The following is a 19,812-nucleotide window of genomic DNA, read 5'->3' as shown; positions in this document are numbered from 1 at the left end:
GATCCAGCCACCAGCACCTGCGGGGCACGCCAGCCGTCTCACCACCAAGGGCTGCCGCGTAGGCGTCCGATGCCATCAACATGAGAAACAGATCAACTTGAGCCTCCCTGCCACCTTCACCGCGCCCGTCAGCCTTTCCCGTTGTCCTCCTCTAGTGACGACCACTAGGGATATGGAGGAGGAGGAGGGGAGGGTGGCCTGGGAACCCTAGTTGCCTGCAAGGGCTCGAATCATTTTTATCCGCAATATGGCTCAGGTGTTCCTTTTCAGAAAGAAAAATGTGAGGACTTAAGTTTGCTAAAAAAAATGTTTGCATGTTGGACAACATGACAAGTATAGTACACCAAGGAGCAGTAAGACGGTGGTAATAATTGGGAGCCGTACACGTGTAAGACGCTGCGTATCTCTAGTATTTACCAGTGCGTGTATAATCCCTTCTTCCACCTCCTCTGGCTCACACTCACACTCACTCTCACTCCACCCATCGGAGCTCCCGAAGTAAGTGCATCCGGCCAGCCACAGCCATGGCGATCGACGAGCCCGCCAAAGTAAAGCCCCCCACCTTCCTCCCCCTCCTCCTCCTCCTCTGCTCCAGCTCCCATCATCATCTGCTTCTCTACCGCACTCAACTCATTTATTTATTTTATTTATGGTAGGATTTCTTCATGCTATTTTTGTCTTTCCAATGATTACCTCCTTCTGTTAATTTGGTTGATTTATCCATGGGGGTTTTGAATAGAAACAGGGAGGGAGGTGATTGATTCTTGAGAAAAAGAAGAAAAAAAAAAAGTCTCCATCGTTTTCTCCGGCTGCATATATATCCAGCTGCTGCTAGGGCTTTTTTAAAGTCTGCACCACCCTTCGATCCGCTTTTTCACCGCGGGAGATTATGCTTCGCGTTGGGTGGATCACTAGATGAAATTTGGTAGTAACAGAATTATTGATCGGTTGCCTGACTAATTTGCAGAGCAAGAGAGGGGCGCCAGCGGGTGATCCCCACTCTGCCAAGTCCAAGACGGGGCAGAAGATGGTCCATCGAAGGCGCCCTTTGCTTGATGAAGGCAGCAGCAGCAGAAACGAAGACGGCGACGGCGACGACGATTTTGAGCCTATGGTGAGAACCTGTCTGCAACCATCTGAGGTCACATTGCTGCATTTCAGTTTCAGCAACCTCTGTTCTTCCAGTATTCAGTGTACCAAATGCATGTTCTGACGCCACTTCAGTAGTCTTCTTTTTGTCACCATTTGATTAGCCTTTCTCTGTTGTTTCTTAATCTTCTATTGTTGGTAAATCACTAGATGACATTTGGTGACAAAATTACTGATTGTTTTGAGCCGATGGTGAGAACCTTTGTGGAACCATCTGATCTCACATTGCTGCATTTCAGGAACCTCTGTTCTTCCAGGCTTCAGAGTATATTGACTGCATGTTGTCATACATATATCGCACATTCTTTTTTTCCTAGAACTTATTTGACATTATTGATAATGTGATAGTGATATGAGCAGGAAACAATGTTTCTCGTGTATTTTGTTTGTCGGTCCACTTATTTGACACCGGAACTCGTGATCTATGTATCAATACATTGTTGACATGTGTTACTGAATGTGTTCTAGTTTTATCAGAGAGTCTAGGCGGAGCCTGCTAGGAGGCCACTTCAGTAGCCTTTTGTGTCAGCATTTCATTAGCCTTTATCTGAAGCTATATATGTGTTTTGTTTTGGTCCTGTACTAACTGCGAGATCACTATTTGAGATTCAGTATAAGTAGTAAAATGATTGATTGGTTGATTGATGTTCATATACGCGCATAACAATTACTCTGCATTGGTTGTGTGACGAATTTCCAGGCTATGGGAGGGACGCCAGCGGGTTATCCCCCCCATTCTGCCAGGACCAAGATGGGGCAGAAGATGTCGTTGGCACATCGAAGGCTCTCTTTGCTTGACGATGGCAGTAGCATCAGTAGACACATTGCTGCTGCTGCTGCTGCGGCTGATGATGTTGGTGGTGGTTCTGAGCAGATGGTAAGAACCTTCATGGAACCATCTGATCTCACGTTCCTGCATTTCAGGCACCCCTGTTCTTCCAGGATTCAGAGTATCAAACGCATGTTCTCATATATCAACTCGAATAAATATAGGAAGCCGCTTTTATCAGTTAGTTAGTTGGTTGGTTGGTTGGTCGGTCGATGAATCGAGCATTGGAAAAGCCCATTTACTGAGATTGTTATGAGGTCAATCCAGCTCTTTTTTTTGTCAACCATTTCATTTGCCTTCTCTCTTTTCTTCTGAATCTTCGATCACGCTTACCTTGTGGAACCGTCAGACAAACTGAAGATTAACTGCTTATGTTTTTCCTTATAGCGCTCATTAGTACTGCAGCGACTAGTACAAGTACACAGTGACCGCATAGCATCCTCCATGTTATTAAGCTATATTATATATACATTTCTGTGTGAAGTGCATCCTATAGGTCCTTGAACTATTTCAGAGGCGTCACATAGGTCCTCAAACTATGAAAACCATCATCCAGGTTCTCAAAGTGCAATGTGCGTCATCTAGGTCCTCGAACTATTTCAGAGGTGTCACATAGGTCCTTGAACTATTTCAGAGGTGTCATGTAGGTCCTAGGATGCACCTCTGAAATAGTTCGAGGACCTAGGATGCACTTCACTCCATTTTTTTATCTTCACTCATTTTGAATTTCTCGAGATGCGATAATAAAAAATTGGCAATTGTAGGGTGAGGAGTTCGCTGTTGATGTTGCTCAGAAGAATACAGCAGTTGATGACAGCGATGATCCAGATGGTAGCGAGGACGACTTTGTTCCATTGATAGTGAGTGTTTTATTGCTTGAATTCTCTTGTATATGCACCAATTATACCACACATGGACCCATTCACAACATCAATTTTAGTGAAAAACATAATGTCTGACATCATTGCAATAGTTCCTCGTTTTCATTTCCATCTCGATCATAATTTTCATAAAGTACGATCATGTAAATTATTGATGTAACCTCATTATGGCAGATGATGAGAACCAAGAATGTGAAGAGTGAGCCTGGAAAGCATCCCGGCCTCCGATATAAACACAAAACCCAGAGAACTATCAATAAAACTTATAAAGTAAGATACACTGCCTTATTCCATCGCTGTATGTGTGTGTGTGTGTGTGTGTGTGTGTGTGTGTATGATATGAACAAATAAATAAATAAATTGCGAACAAATATATTATGAATTCAAGGTGCTTCTTTTGGCTTTCTTTTACTGGCCTCTAGATTTTTATTTACCAATAATAGTTCTATTATGTGTAGAGTTTCTTGGAACTTTTGGCTTAGTTGGTTCGCAATCATGTCTAATACATAAAGATACACATTTTGATCCATGTCCGAGAGGAAAAAATGAACTCACAATACTTGATTTTGGCTGATCCAAAAATTTCACAACTCAGATTATTTGTTATATTCAATCACCTTTAGAAACATATTTTGGATTCATTGCTCTGTTTTGGTGGGCTACTTTAATTTCAGAGGAAGAAGACAGGGAGGTCAGCAGGTCCAGTATATGCCAAGAGAAAGGTAGAGAAGAAGCCAAGATTGGTTGGCAGCAACAACATTAGTAAGGTAAGGTCATACGAAATAGCTTGTTGATGTATCATACCCTTTAAAAAAATATAATGCTATTAGTAAATAGATCAATATGTATATTATATTCCCTAATGTGGATGGTGTAGTCAAAATTCTTATTTGGGCTATAGACTAACTGTGAGCAACTTATGACTTGCCAGATATCTGATGATGATGGCCAGAAGAAATATGCAAGGTATTTCAACTTTTGTTGTTTCTCGTCAGTAGTGTGTGTTGAATAGCTGTCAAGTGTGTGTATCTGACTTATGCACATGAATCTTCAAACAAGCTATAGTGTTTTGGGCTTCTATGCCACTGCTTTTGACAGAGCTTTGGAGGTAGAAAAGAAATTGCCAGCAGAAGGTCCGAGCTTCGTCAAGCTTATGCAGATATCACATGTTGTAAGGGTTTTTTGGCTGGTAAGTCCTTGTTTATTAGGTGTTTGAATGTTTGTCCAATGCCAAAAATCCGGTAATGTTTCCGTATAGGCAACACTCAGTTTGTGTTTTCCTGTAAGAATTTTAATTTACACGGCAATTAATATCTACAGAAGACGCAACTGCAAATTCAGAGCATGCCACTGATTCATGGCATTCATGTTTTTAGAGAGAGGAGCGGAGAAGCGAGTGCCACTGATTAATTTAGCTTTTTGTATTTTGCTTCCTTTGCATTTGACTTTTGTCTTCCTCCCAGGGTGTCCCGGTTAGCTTTTGCAGAGAGCATCTTCCAAATCATGATGTTACAATTGTATTAGAAGATGAGGATGGTCACCGGTTTGATACAAATTATCTAGCGCGCAAGCAGGGCCTCAGTGGTGGGTGGAATAGATTTGCAACGCGACATCATCTTAAGGTCGGCGATGCAGTGGTCTTTCAACTCGTGGAACCAACAAGATTTAAGGCGAGTGCTTCGTCAATGTTTTATTCCATCATATTTTTTGTGTATGCAAGTTTTTTTTATTTTAGAAAAGGAGGATGCACCCCGGCCTCTGCATCTGGACGATGCATACGGCCACTTTATTAATTATTAAGCACAAAAGACCTTACAAAGTAGTACATCAGTAAGCCTGAAGCCACCATCTAGGCAACATCTGTCGCTACTCCTATCCCCTTGATGCAGTGGTGCCGAATGTCCGAGCCTAATACAAAACAGACATCACACCAAATCCTAACATCTAATGCCGGATGCCCCATCCTAGCCACATACCGGGACTGGGTCACACGCCAGTCCGGCGCACTCACCGAGGCTGCCGCCGCCTTCTTCCACCGATCCATCTCCAGAGCAGGTACTGACGCACAGACCTTGCCAGGCCTGCCGTCGACGCCACCATGGCGCCAGACAGCTCGACCACCCTGCGCTCGTCCATCCAGCCGCATCCGTCGTCGATATGCAGCTGCACCATGCCGCCACCACTCGTCGTCAATGACGCGGTAGATACAACGCCGCACCACCTGGCAACCTCCACACCATCGCCACTGCTGGAGCTACTCGGAGCCCACCATCCACAACATCTCTCCCCCGAACAGCAGTTCCTCCCAAGACGGCGCCTCCATGGAGGATACGACGCGCTGGACGCCGCCGCCGCCCAATCCAGACTGAATTTTGGACTTTCGTCCGGGAGGGGTTCGGGGGTGGATAGGGGGGACCTCGGCTTCGCCTCCAGGAAGGGTAACGGCGTCAAGTGACGTCGCCGATGCCGGGCCGAACACGCCGACCAAAGTTTCCTCCGGTCCCCATCCTATGCCACCAAACCTCCGTGTACTCCGGATCCGGCAAGCCATGATCCGAAACCCGCGAAGATGAAAGAGCCATGGGGCTCAACCCACCAGAAAGGAGGATCGAGAAGAACTCCTTGTAGATCTCCAGACGCCGAATCCAACGATCCGACGTGGCCAGCGACGATCATCACCACCCCGCGGCGGCCGACGGAGTCCGAAGAAAGGATCCAGATGGATCCGATTTGGATTTGGCGGCACCCGCGACCACCAGTCAGGCCAACGCAGCCACCACCTCACGACACGCAGGTCGCCACCGCCGCGCCGCGCACGATGCCGATGGGAGACCCGCCCGCCGCGCCGCCGGACCCCACGTTCGCCCGGCGTTCCTCTGGATCTCGCTGTCCCGCGCCAGCCAAGACGGGGAGGATGGGGAGAAGCCCCGCCGCCGCCCAGCCGGCCAGGCTTCGCCCGGCGGCGCTATGGACGGCGGCGAGGAGGGGGAGAGGAGGAGGAGACTCGAGGGGCGGCGGCTAGGGTTTTCCCCCCGGGTCGCCCGCGGGGGCGACGCGAGGGGCGAGGGGCAACATTCGTCGCGCCGCGAGTAACACTACCCTCTTCATGATATTGATAGTGATACGTTGGACCATTGACTGTTGTTTACAGGTGTACATACTGAGAGAGAGTAAGTTCAGTACAACCGATGGAGCACTCAGTCTCCTGAGTTTAGACACGTCCATGGAAAACAACATGCCCGGTGAGTAAAAGTATTATTCATCTTCATATTGCAATGTTATGAAATCTTTCTAATCATGTGTTGTCTTTTGTGAAGCAGAAAAAGGAGAAGATACTTCTGATGAAGATGCCAAGTCCAGGGAGGATCCAGAAGTCACCAAAGTCGTCACCAACAAAGCATCCGATGATGATAGCAACGACCTTTTTAGTGAAGCAGCAGCAAACGGGGGCGTCGGATCCCCAGATCCAGACCCTGATTTCGACGCCGTGAAAACATTCAGAACCTTCAAGATGGCCATCGACAGTTCTGTCATCGACCACAAACTAGTCCAAGATCGCCTGCTTTGGACGTACTACAAGCTCTGCGGCGACCGGAAGGCGTTCCTCCACAGGCGTCTGCCGAAGCACATAAACCTGACGCTAGCCGCAGGGGTGATAGTAGAGACGGCCAGCATCGCTGAGGGCATCAGGTCCTACCCCAGCTCCTGCTCTTCCTGCGAGGACCTCGCGGCGTGGAAGAAGACCCTGGAGTCCTTCGAGCTGCTGGGAATGGACGTGGGCTTCATACGCGAGCGCCTTGATGAGCTCCTTTTCCTCCTTGACGCCCGGTCATCGGATGATCACCCGCCAGAGGGGTATGAGGAGGTGAAGCTGGAGCGTGCTCGTGCCGCGGAGAAGGTGAGGGCCCTCGAGTCGAAGATGGCGAGCCTGAAGGATGCTCTCAAGGATATGGAGATGGAGATGGAGGAGATCGCGGAGAAGAGGAGGGGCCATGCCTTGCTGCAGCTGGCGGCCGCGCCATGGTGATCGGCGATTCGATCGTCGTCTCGTGTCTTACGAGTGCATTTTGGTGGTTGGCATCTCTTTCAGGTCATCACACTTGGTCGACCTATGTGTATAGTTCTAGTTGGTTCTCTGTACATACAGCAACGTACACTGTTAGCAACACGAACTAATTTGCTAACTATGAACTCGGATCGGAAGATCACAGCTCAATTTCATGGCGAAATGTTAGCAGAGGCTATCTACCATCCTCCCACACCTCTGTTCTGTCACGATTACAGCCCAGCCTTGCGGTCGTTTTTTCCTAGCCAAGTTCTGGGCACCGCCAAGTTCCCCTTTGTCTAACAATTAACTCGCTCCCGTGCGGGTGCGCCGCACCCGCCGGCCATCCGCCGGTAAAAGCCTGTGTGGCGCGGCGGCGGTGGATCTCCTCGGCCAAAGCTCGGGATCGTAGGGGTGACGCTCGCTCCGGCCGTTCAGAGGCAGTGATGTGGGGTGGCGACGGCGGCCAGGATCGGCAAGCTTGCGGCGGCAACGACGCGAAGGCTAGCGGGCGGCGGTGGCAGTGGTTGGGTCCGATCTGGACTTAGGCCAGTCATAGTGAAGAGTAACTTAAAGTCATAGTGAAGAGTAACTTAGAGTAGTAACATACATATATTATTGGTGTACTAGTAGAAAGCCCGTGCGTTGCCACGGATCTTTATTTTCTGATTGGTAAATGTTTGGCAACGGCGTGCCGGCCGAACTTTGCGCTGGTCGCGTCCACGCGCATTCCGCCTTAGCCATCCACCAAGCGACACATAGGATGTGGGCCATCCAAATCGCTGCTTTTCTTCAACCTTCCGCAGATCCCACCCCATCCTCGTCTCCCAGCTCCGCGGACCTTGCCCCATCCTCGTCTCCTGCCTCCGTCGTTGCAGCACGCAGCGCCGACGCCCGCATCTCCTGCCTCCATCGCTGTAGCGCGTGAGTAGCTCGCCGTCGGCCATGGAAGATCGAATCTCCGCCGGCCATGGATGTAGATCTCACCCCGCCACGCTTGCAGCCCCGCTCGCCATTGGATGCAGCAAGGCCGTTGACCAATTCCATTCCCGTTGGTTGCAACTCCCACGCGCCTCGTGCTTCTGCCTCGCCGCCGCCAAGCCAGGCGGCGATGGACGACACCGGAGGCTTCTGCAGAATTGTCGCACCCCATCATCTTGCATCCGTTTAAAAAAAAGTTCACCCCCCTACATGAAAAGCTTCAATCGGATGTAGAGAAAGCTACAAGCGGTCAACGCCTTCGCCGGAAAGCTACAACCGTTGACATGAAATGCTACAACCTTCGATGTGAAAAGCTTCAACCGAAACGACACAAAAAGCCTTGACCAAGTGCTGCTAAAAAGAAAATAGCTACAACTTTTTGGTAGAAAAGCTTCAACGGTTGTTGGAAAAAGCTCCAACCATTGAGAGAGAAAGCTACAACTAGACACTATGAAAATAAGAAAGCTTCAACCAGCGACGGCTGGAGGTGGAAGAATATGATAAAACGCTGCAGTTTTGCTACATGCTTCAACCGGCATAGATTTTGCTACAACCGGCATAGCATTTTGCTATAGCTAGGGTCACGTTTTGCTACAACACACAGCCGGCGTTATGGTTTTGCTACAACTAGCATATTTTTTTTTGCTACAACCGGCATAATGTTTTGCTACATCCAGCATGGCCGAGCTGCAACCCGCGACGGTGACGACGACATTTTATTGCAACCGTCATACGTATTTGCTATGTCCGGCAACGGGTTTTGTTACATCCGTTCATTATGCAAATGTTGCTACCTGCAACGGCGAGCTACAACCAGCGAAAACGGCGACGTTTCTTTTTTGTTGCAACCGTGTCTCCATTTTGCTACGACAAACAACGAAAAATGCTACAACAGGCAATTCTATTTGCTAGAACCAGTCAATCACCAGCAAGGCGGAGTTATATCCATGGCGTGCGCGGGCGGCGAGCGTGGGATCCATCCATGGCGAGCGTGGGCGGCGAAGCTGCATCCATGGCAAGCGAGGGCGGCGGAGCTGCATCCATGGTGAGCGCAAATCTCTGACGAGCGCGGCGGCGAAGCTGCATCCATGGCGAGCGCAGATCTCGGGCAAGCGCGGACGGCCAGCGAGGGCGCCCCCCGGCGACGAGGAACGCCGCGGTGGTGCTTCAAGCTCGACCGTTTTCTCACGGGGATATGGCGTGATGTCGGCGGCCCTCGGGCTGTTGCATTTTTTTTTGGAAAAACGACTCGTGAGGAGGATGAAGCGAGGACTGAATCTGACGGTCATTAATCGCTACATCGGGCGGCCAGGGCTGGACCGTCCCAACTGTTGGGCCGGTGCGCCGACGCCTAGCATCGCCCTTTCTGATTACACGTATATAAATATAATGCATATAGTTCAACCGGGAGTAGTAAGTATGTCGTAGTTCACCATCAAAATAATAAATATATAATGCATATCAAAATTTATATGTATAGGAAAAATAATCTACAACAATTGAAAAATAATTGAAATCAATTTCACTTGCAATGTAATTTGACGATGTACATACACTAGTGTAGCGCCGGTTTGTAAGGGCCTTTAGTGCCGGTTCTGCAACCGACACTAAAGAGTGGAGACTAAAGCCCCCCCCCTTTAGTACCGGTTCGGCACGAACCGGCGCTAACGTGCCACCACATGGCACGAGCTAGGCCCGGGTGCGTGTAGGACATTAGTACCGGTTGGTAACACCAACTGGTACTAAATGTTTGGGTGTGTTTTGGTTTTAATTTTTATTTTTCCTTTAGTTTTGTGTTTTCAATTTAATTTAGTGATTGTTTTACATTATAATGAGTTGTTAAATCATTAGGTGAAAGTACCGCAGATTAGTTTCGACTGGATGCATGTGGATCCTAGCTAAGTGATCAAGTATATGCCATATCCATATTACTTGATCACTTAGTGATCTAAGTAATATGGATATGGCATATACTTGATCACTTAGCTAGGATCTTGATCACTTAGTGATCTCAGTAATATGGATATGGCATATACTTGATCACTTAGCTAGGATCTTGATCACTTAGTGATCTCAGTAATATGGATATGGCATATACTTGATCACTTAGCTAGGATCCATCCAGTTGAAACTAATATGCGGTTTCTTTCATAAATGATATAATAACTCATCATCATCATCATCATCATATTAATATAAAAACTCTTGCATCATATCATCACCAACAACAGTATATACTAGCTAGCAAAGATATCATCGAGTTCAACATGGTCATGATATTATAAGCGTTCATAACACCACAAAAGCAAATCACTCTTTGAGATTAAGTTCAGGACGAAGAACACGGACACGCATGAGAGGACAACAAGTACTAAGAGCATGATAACTAGCTAAATCACTCCTGCTGCTCTCTCTCTCAGGTAAAATAGCATAGAACATGTATAACTCTCCTGATTCATCATATTGGAGCATGCAGATGAACCTGTCTCCTAATCGTGGGCTGCGCTTCTGATTGCTGCCCCCTAGTACTTCTCTGCGATCGTTAACAATTTTGCTACAATCTTTCACTATTAAGCATTCATCGCTTTCAGAAATCCTGAATGCACTCATGTGCACTGTAGGATATCTTGGCCGTAAGCTAACAATTGACATGCGACCTTTAGTCTCGATCCACTGAGGCACAACTGCCATTGGGAGTCCCTGTTGAAGAACATCGTATAGTAATTAATATACTTAGCAATGAAAGTTTAGCTTGAAAAATAATGTATGCAAAAGATGCACTGAGGACTAATAGTAAAAATCTTACCATCTTTCCTAAATACATGTGACCGTAGTTCAATACGATCACTATTGGTCGCACGTTTTGAGTACTAAGATTTTCAAATTCAGGAAAATGATTTCTCTTAACAGCATCAAGATCCTCAAGCCATGAAACATAATGACTTATCTCCTCGCAGTTTAGTTCAGCTCCGGAACAGTAGTAGGTCCTGTCTACCAAGCGCCGGACATGTTTGCTTGAATGGAAATAAGCTGTCAATAGAAATTAGTTGTCAACTATTTTTGAATAAACAATATCAAAGACATAAATATGGTTGAGAAACTCACATAATGGTAGAATTGGAGGTGTCTGCACATCGACCCAGATGTCTCTATTACCTTCAATATCATCTTCCGGACGAATATCAAAGGTGATAACCATATCAGGCTCAAATGCATAAGCCTTGCATAGTGCTTGCCAAGTTTTGCATTCAAAATAGGTGTACGTGTTTGCATTGTATAATTTGACGTTGAAAGTATAACCATGCTGGGTCTTCAGGTAAACTCTCTTTACCTCCATAGTTTCCATAGCACTGAAACCTATCTTATCCAAGACAAAAATTCTTGCATGGCAGGGGATGCGCTAGTAGAATAATGAAAATTTAAAATTATAAGTTGAAGCAAATGAAGCATATATAAGTCATGCTTAATTACGAAAAAAGAGTTGTCGTTGTGACTTACTGTATCCACTTCGAAGGTCTCATCCAGCTTGATGCTGAAGCGCCTACCATCAACAAGGAAATTTCTGTCGCACAGGCCGCGCTGGTCTTCACAGAATTCGCACTTAATGAAATCTTTTTCGTCGTCAGACGACATTTTCTATGTTCATATAGGTGAAACATTAAACACTTACTAGTTCTATTAATTCAACTAATTCAACTACTTCTATTAGTTCAACTAGTTCTATTAATTCAACTAATTCAACTAGGCATTTAATAAAAATAAACTTGTTCTATTAATTTTTTTACTAAAATAAAGTAGCTAGTTCTATATAGTAATATTTTAATTAGATCATCAAATCTCATATATCTAAATTTTCTTACTAAAAATAAACTAGTTCTATTAATTTTCTTACTAAAAAATATATATAAAGTAGCTATATATAGTAATATTTTAATTAGATCATCAAATCTCATATACCTAAATTTTCTTACTAAAAATAAACTAGTCCTATTAATTCAACAAATTCAACTAAGAATTTACTAAAAATGAACTAGTTATATTAATTTTCTTACTAAAATATATAAAGTAGCTATATATAGTAATATTTTAATTAGATCATCAAATCTCATATACCTAAATTTTCTTACTAAAAATAAACTAGTTGTATTAATTCAACTAGTTCAACTAAGCATTTACTAAAAATAAACTAGTTATATTAATTCAACAGAAAATTTGGCATGCATTAATCTAAACAACAGAAAACAGAAAATAAGTAAAAAATGTGTGTGTGTGTGTACGAGCGGGGCGGCGGCGTACGGGCGGCGGGCCGGGGGCGACGGTGTGAGACGGCGACACGTACGGGGCGGCGGGCCGGGGGCGACGGGGACGGCGAAGACGGGCGGCGGGCCGGGGGCGACGGCGCGAGACGACGACGACGGCGCGGCGGGTCGCGCGACGACGGGGGCCGGCTGGGGCGGCGACGGGGGCGGCGACGACGGCGACGACGGCGACGGGGGCGGCGACGACGACGGCGGCAGGGACGGGCTGGGGCGCGACAGGGGCGGCGACGGGGGCGAAGAAGAAACTGAAACGAACTGAAAATATTCGTAAGTGGTGCTTATATAGCGGTGGCCATTAGTACTGGTTTGATCCACCAACCGGTACTAAAGGCCTATTTTGGCCAGGCCAAGAGGCGGGAAGAGCAGGCCTTTAGTACCGGTTGGTGGCTCCAACCGGTACTAAAGACCCACCTTTAGTACCGGGTTGGGCCACCAACCGGTACTAAAAGGGGTGCGCTGCCACCCGCGGTGTAAAAAGTTTAGTCCCACCTCGCCGGGCGAAGGGCAGCCGCACTGGTTTATAAACCCAGCCGCAGCTGCTACTTTGAACTCCCTTGTAAAGCAGGCTTCTGGGCCTAACTATGGCACGCTGCCCTGTGAGCCTGCTGGCCCTTATGGGCCTGAATTTCCACGCCCGTGGTCTAGCAGGCCCACAGGGCAGCGCCCCAATAATTTTTATATAGTTTTCTTCGTTTCTTCTTTAATTATTTTCTTCTATTTATTTCTGAGTAGTTTTTATATAGTATTTTTCTTTTCTGCTTTTTTATTTTCTTCTATTTATTTCTGATTAGTTTTTTATATAGTTTTTTTCTTTTCCCAAATCGGTAAATGACTGAAACATAGCAAATGCTGTCACAAAGTGTTGAAATTTTTTTATATAGTTTTTTTTCTTTTCTTCTTTATTTATTTTCTTCTATTTATTTCTGAGTAGTTTTTTTATATATTTTTTCTTTTCTTCTTTTTTTTATTTTCTTCTATTTATTTCTGATTAGTTTTTTATATAGTTTTTTTCTTTTCCCCAAATCGGTAAATGACTGAAAAATAGCAAATGCTGTCAGAAAGTGTTGAAAACTGATGACGTCGCTTTGAATGGTGCGTACGGAACGCAAAAAAGTCTGGAGTTGTAATAAGTTTAAAAAAATGAAGTGCCAGTGTAACAGATGAGTTCTCATCCGAAACCCTGATACTCCGAAAGAGATTGTCCAGTTTGTACACGAAGTGCATCCAGTTTTTGCCGTAACCCTCTCTACTATTTTGCACATGCTATGTGGGTGAAATGATGATACCATGCCAAGTTTCGACATTTTCTGAGTTCATTTTGTAGTGATTTTCAATTTCACGGTCATTTAGCTCTCTAAACAAATCGGTAAATGACTGAAAATAGCAAATGATGTCAGAAAGTGTTGAAAATTGATGACGTCGCTTTGAATGGTGCGTACGGAACGCAAAAAAGTCTGGAGTTGTAATAAGTTTAAAAAATGAAGTGCCAGTGTAACAGATGAGTTCTCGTCCGAAACCCTGATACTCCGAAAGAGATTGTCCAGTTTGTACACGAAGTGCGTCCAGTTTTTGCCGTAACCCTCTCTACTCTTTTGCACATGCTATGTGGGTGAAATGATGATACCATGCCAAGTTTCGACATTTTCAGAGTTCATTTTGTAGTGATTTTCAATTTCACGGTCATTTAGCTCTCTAAACAAATCGGTAAATGACTGAAAAATAGCAAATGATGTCAGAAAGTGTTGAAAATTGATGACGTCGCTTTGAATGGTGCGTACGGAACGCAAAAAAGTCTGGAGTTGTAATAAGTTTAAAAAAATGAAGTGCCAGTGTAACAGATGAGTTCTCGTCCGAAACCCTGATACTCCGAAAGAGATTGTCCAGTTTGTACACGAAGTGCGTCCAGTTTTTGCCGTAACCCTCTCTACTCTTTTGCACATGCTATGTGGGTGAAATGATGATACCATGCCAAGTTTCGACATTTTCAGAGTTCATTTTGTAGTGATTTTCAATTTCACGGTCATTTAGCTCTCTAAACAAATCGGTAAATGACTAAAAATAGCAAATGATGTCAGAAAGTTTTGAAAATTGATGACGTCGCTTTGAATGGTGCGTACGGAACGCAAAAAAGTCTGGAGTTGTAATAAGTTTAAAAAAATGAAGTGCCAGTGTAACAGATGAGTTCTCGTCCGAAACCCTGATACTCCGAAAGAGATTGTCCAGTTTGTACACGAAGTGCGTCCAGTTTTTGCCGTAACCCTCTCTACTCTTTTGCACATGCTATGTGGGTGAAATGATGATACCATGCCAAGTTTCGACATTTTCAGAGTTCATTTTGTAGTGATTTTCAATTTCACGGTCATTTAGCTCTCTAAACAAATCGGTAAATGACTGAAAAATAGCAAATGATGTCAGAAAGTTTTGAAAATTGATGACGTCGCTTTGAATGGTGTGTACGGAACGCAAAAAAGTCTGGAGTTGTAATAAGTTTAAAAAAATGAAGTGCCATGTAACAGATGAGTTCTCGTCAGAAACCCTGATACTTCGAAAGAGATTGTCCAGTTTGTACACGAAGTGCGTCCAGTTTTTGCCGTAACCCTCTCTACTCTTTTGCACATGCTATGTGGGTGAAATGATGATACCATGCCAAGTTTCGACATTTTCAGAGTTCATTTTGTAGTGATTTTCAATTTCACGGTCATTTAGCTCTCTAAACAAATCGGTAAATGACTGAAAAATAGCAAATGATGTCAGAAAGTGTTGAAAATTGATGACGTCGCTTTGAATGGTGTGTACGGAACGCAAAAAAGTCTGGAGTTGTAATAAGTTTAAAAAATGAAGTGCCCATGTAACAGATGAGTTCTCGTCAGAAACCCTGATACTTCGAAAGAGATTGTCCAGTTTGTACACGAAGTGCGTCCAGTTTTGCCGTAACCCTCTCTACTCTTTTGCACATGCTATGTGGGTGAAATGATGATACCATGCCAAGTTTCGACATTTTCAGAGTTCATTTTGTAGTGATTTTCAATTTCACGGTCATTTAGCTCTCTAAACAAATCGGTAAATGACTGAAAAATAGCAAATGATGTCAGAAAGTTTTGAAAATTGATGAAGTCGCTTTGAATGGTGCGTACGGAACGCAAAAAAGTCTGGAGTTGTAATAAGTTTAAAAAATGAAGTGCCAGTGTAACAGATGAGTTCTCGTCCGAAACCCTGATACTCCGAAAGAGATTGTCCAGTTTGTACACGAAGTGCGTCCAGTTTTTGCCGTAACCCTCTCTACTCTTTTGCACATGCTATGTGGGTGAAATGATGATACCATGCCAAGTTTCGACATTTTCAGAGTTCATTTTGTAGTGATTTTCAATTTCACGGTCATTTAGCTCTCTAAACAAATCGGTAAATGACTGAAAAATAGCAAATGATGTCAGAAAGTTTTGAAAATAAATGACGTCGCTTTGAATGGTGCGTACGGAACGCAAAAAAGTCTGGAGTTGTAATAAGTTTAAAAAATGAAGTGCCAGTGTAACAGATGAGTTCTCGTCCGAAACCCTGATACTTCGAAAGAGATTGTCCAGTTTGTACACGAAGTGCGTCCAGTTTTTGCCGTAACCCTCTCTACTCTTTTGCACATGCTATGTGGGTGAAATGATGATACCATGCCAAGTTTCGACATTTTCAGATTTCATTTTGTAGTGATTTTCAATTTCACGGTCATTTAGCTCTCTAAACAAATCGGTAAATGACTGAAAAATAGCAAATGATGTCAGAAAGTGTTGAAAATTGATGACGTCGCTTTGAATGGTGCGTACGGAACGCAAAAAAAGTCTGGAGTTGTAATAAGTTTAAAAAAATGAAGTGCCAGTGTAACAGATGAGTTCTCGTCCGAAACCCTGATACTCCGAAAGAGATTGTCCAGTTTGTACACAAAGTGCGTCCAGTTTTTTCCGTAACCCTCTCTACTCTTTTGCACATGCTATGTGGGTGAAATGATGATACCATGCCAAGTTTCGACATTTTCAGAGTTCATTTTGTAGTGATTTTCAATTTCACGGTCATTTAGCTTTCTAAATAAATCGGTAAATGACTAAAAAATAGCAAATGATGTCAGAAAGTTTTGAAAATTGATGACGTCGCTTTGAATAGTGTGTACGGAACGCAAAAAAGTCTGGAGTTGTCATAAGTTTAAAAAAATGAAGTGCCAGTGTAACAGATGAGTTCTCGTCAGAAACCCTGATACTCCGAAAGAGATTGTCCAGTTTGTACTCGATGTGCGTCCAGTTTTTGCCGTAACCTTATCTACTCTTTTGCACATGCTATGTGGGTGAAATGATGATACCATGCAGAGTTTCGACATTTTCAGAGTTCATTTAGTAGTGATTTTCAATTTCACGGTCATTTAGCTCTCTAAACAAATCGGTAAATGACTGAAAAATAGCAAATGATGTCAGAAAGTTTTGAAAATTGAAGTGCCTGTGTAACATATGAGTTCTCGTCCGAAACGCTGATACTCCGAAAGAGATTGTCCAGTTTGTACACGAAGTGCGTCCAATTTTTGCCGTAACCCTCTCTACCCTTTTCGACTTGCTATGTTGGTGAAATGATGATACCATGCCAAGTTTCGACATTTTCAGAGTTCATTTTGTAGTGATTTTCAATTTCACGGTCATTTAGCTCTCTAAACAAATCGGTAAATGACTGAAAAATAGCAAATGATGTCAGAAAGTTTTGAAAATTGATGACGTCGCTTTGAATGGTGTGTACGGAACGCAAAAAAGTCTGGAGTTGTAATAAGTTTAAAAAAATGAAGTGCCAGTGTAACAGATGAGTTCTCGTCAGAAACCCTGATACTCCGAAAGAGATTGTCCAGTTTGTACACGAAGTGCGTCCAGTTTTTGCCGTAACCCTCTCTACTCTTTTGCACATGCTATGTGGGTGAAATGATGATACCATGCCAAGTTTCGACATTTTCAGAGTTCATTTTGTAGTGATTTTCAATTTCACGGTCATTTAGCTCTCTAAACAAATCGGTAAATGACTGAAAAATAGCAAATGATGTCAGAAAGTTTTGAAAATTGATGACGTCGCTTTGAATGGTGTGTACGGAACGCAAAAAAAGTCTGGAGTTGTAATAAGTTTAAAAAATGAAGTGCCAGTGTAACAGATGAGTTCTCGTCCGAAACCCTGATACTCCGAAAGAGATTGTCCAGTTTGTACACGAAGTGCGTCCAGTTTTTGCCGTAACCCTCTCTACTCTTTTGCACATGCTATGTGGGTGAAATGATGATACCATGCCAAGTTTCGACATTTTCAGAGTTCATTTTGTAGTGATTTTCAATTTCACGGTCATTTAGCTCTCTAAACAAATCGGTAAATGACTGAAAAATAGCAAATGATGTCAGAAAGTTTGAAAATTGATGACGTCGCTTTGAATGGTGTGTACGGAACGCAAAAAAGTCTGGAGTTGTAATAAGTTTAAAAAAATGACGTGCCAGTGTAACAGATGAGTTCTCGTCAGAAACCCTGATACTCCGAAAGAGATTGTCCAGTTTGTACACGAAGTGCGTCCAGTTTTTGCCGTAACCCTCTCTAATCTTTTGCACATGCTATGTGGGTGAAATTATGATACCATGCCAAGTTTCGACATTTTCAGAGTTCATTTTGTAGTGATTTTCAATTTCACGGTCATTTAGCTCTCTAAACAAATCGGTAAATGACTGAAAAATAGCAAATGATGTCAGAAAGTTTTGAAAATTGATGACGTCGCTTTGAATGGTGTGTACGGAACGCAAAAAAGTCTGGAGTTGTAATAAGTTTAAAAAAATGAAGTGCCAGTGTAACAGATGAGTTCTCCTCCGAAACCCTGATACTCCGAAAGAGATTGTCCAGTTTGTACACGAAGTGCGTCCAGTTTTTGCCGTAACCCTCTCTACTCTTTTGCACATGCTATGTGGGTGAAATGATGATACCATGCCAAGTTTCGACATTTTCAGAGTTCATTTTGTAGTGATTTTCAATTTCACGGTCATTTAGCTCTCTAAACAAATCGGTAAATGACTGAAAAATAGCAAATGATGTCAGAAAGTTTTGAAAATTGATGACGTCGCTTTGAATGGTGCGTACGGAACGCAAAAAAGTCTGGAGTTGTAATAAGTTTAAAAAAATGAAGTGCCAGTGTAACAGATGAGTTCTCGTCCGAAACCCTGATACTCCGAAAGAGATTGTCCAGTTTGTACACGAAGTGCGTCCAGTTTTTGCCGTAACCCTCTCTACTCTTTTGCACATGCTATGTGGGTGAAATGATGATACCATGCCAAGTTTCGACATTTTCAGAGTTCATTTTGTAGTGATTTTCAATTTCACGGTCATTTAGCTCTCTAAACAAATCGGTAAATGACTGAAAAATAGCAAATGATGTCAGAAAGTTTTGAAAATTGATGACGTCGCTTTGAATGGTGCGTACGGAACGCAAAAAAAGTCTGGAGTTGTAATAAGTTTAAAAAAATGAAGTGCCAGTGTAACAGATGAGTTCTCGTCCGAAACCCTGATACTTCGAAAGAGATTGTCCAGTTTGTACACGAAGTGCGTCCAGTTTTTGCCGTAACCCTCTCTACTCTTTTGCACATGCTATGTGGGTGAAATGATGATACCATGCCAAGTTTCGACATTTTCAGAGTTCATTTTGTAGTGATTTTCAATTTCACGGTCATTTAGCTCTCTAAACAAATCGGTAAATGACTGAAAAATAGCAAATGATGTCAGAAAGTTTTGAAAATTGATGACGTCGCTTTGAATGGTGCGTACGGAACGCAAAAAAGTATGGAGTTGTAATAAGTTTAAAAAAATGAAGTGCCAGTGTAACAGATGAGTTCTCGTCCGAAACCCTGATACTCCGAAAGAGATTGTCCAGTTTGTACACGAAGTGCGTCCAGTTTTTGCCGTAACCCTCTCTACTCTTTTGCACATGCTATGTGGGTGAAATGATGATACCATGCCAAGTTTCGACATTTTCAGAGTTCATTTTGTAGTGATTTTCAATTTCACGGTCATTTAGCTCTCTAAACAAATCGGTAAATGACTGAAAAATAGCAAATGATGTCAGAAAGTTTTGAAAATTGATGACGTCGCTTTGAATGGTGCGTACGGAACGCAAAAAAAGTCTGGAGTTGTAATAAGTTTAAAAAATGAAGTGCCAGTGTAACAGATGAGTTCTCGTCCGAAACCCTGATACTCCGAAAGAGATTGTCCAGTTTGTACACGAAGTGCGTCCAGTTTTTGCCGTAACCCTCTCTACTCTTTTGCACATGCTATGTGGGTGAAATGATGATACCATGCCAAGTTTCGACATTTTCAGAGTTCATTTTGTAGTGATTTTCAATTTCACGGTCATTTAGCTCTCTAAACAAATCGGTAAATGACTGAAAAATAGCAAATGATGTCAGAAAGTTTTGAAAATTGATGACGTCGCTTTGAATGGTGCGTACGGAACGCAAAAAAAGTCTGGAGTTGTAATAAGTTTAAAAAAATGAAGTGCCAGTGTAACAGATGAGTTCTCGTCCGAAACCCTGATACTCCGAAAGAGATTGTCCAGTTTGTACACGAAGTGCG

The 19,812-nt window shown here is 43.6% G+C and overlaps 1 protein-coding gene across 5 annotated transcripts; it reads left to right on the top strand.

Annotated features, from left to right (window-relative positions):
- The first annotated feature begins 423 nt into the window (after positions 1-423).
- Positions 424-7,120, top strand: LOC123180319 (B3 domain-containing protein Os01g0234100). 5 transcript variants are annotated; one of them, XM_044592345.1, is made up of 11 exons: positions 424-548; positions 968-1,114; positions 1,850-2,026; positions 2,743-2,838; positions 3,034-3,129; positions 3,534-3,626; positions 3,791-3,825; positions 3,958-4,048; positions 4,323-4,529; positions 6,011-6,101; positions 6,180-7,120. In XM_044592345.1, exons 1-11 carry the CDS (start codon positions 525-527, stop codon positions 6,884-6,886), a joined length of 1,764 nt encoding a protein of 587 aa, XP_044448280.1. In that variant the 5' UTR covers positions 424-524; the 3' UTR covers positions 6,887-7,120. The 5 variants fall into 5 exon arrangements, with proteins under 5 accessions (XP_044448280.1, XP_044448279.1, XP_044448278.1 ...); XM_044592344.1 differs by having other exon boundaries at positions 6,177-7,120; XM_044592343.1 differs by having other exon boundaries at positions 3,925-4,048; positions 6,177-7,120.
- Positions 7,121-19,812: the final 12,692 nt, after the last annotated feature.

This window comes from Triticum aestivum, chromosome 1D (genome assembly GCF_018294505.1).
Source record: "Triticum aestivum cultivar Chinese Spring chromosome 1D, IWGSC CS RefSeq v2.1, whole genome shotgun sequence".
NCBI lineage: Eukaryota > Viridiplantae > Streptophyta > Magnoliopsida > Poales > Poaceae > Triticum > Triticum aestivum.
Note: the sequence above shows the minus strand (reverse complement) of the source record. Positions and strands in the feature narration are given on the sequence as shown.

Excerpts from the sequence above, each read along its gene's own strand:
- LOC123180319 (XM_044592341.1), top strand. The coding sequence starts at position 525 with ATGGCGATCGACGAGCCCGCCAAA. Across the intron at positions 549-967 it reads CGATCGACGAGCCCGCCAAA|AGCAAGAGAGGGGCGCCAGC; the intron begins GTAAAGCCCCCC and ends ACTAATTTGCAG. Across the intron at positions 4,530-6,010 it reads TGGAACCAACAAGATTTAAG|GTGTACATACTGAGAGAGAG; the intron begins GCGAGTGCTTCG and ends TGTTGTTTACAG.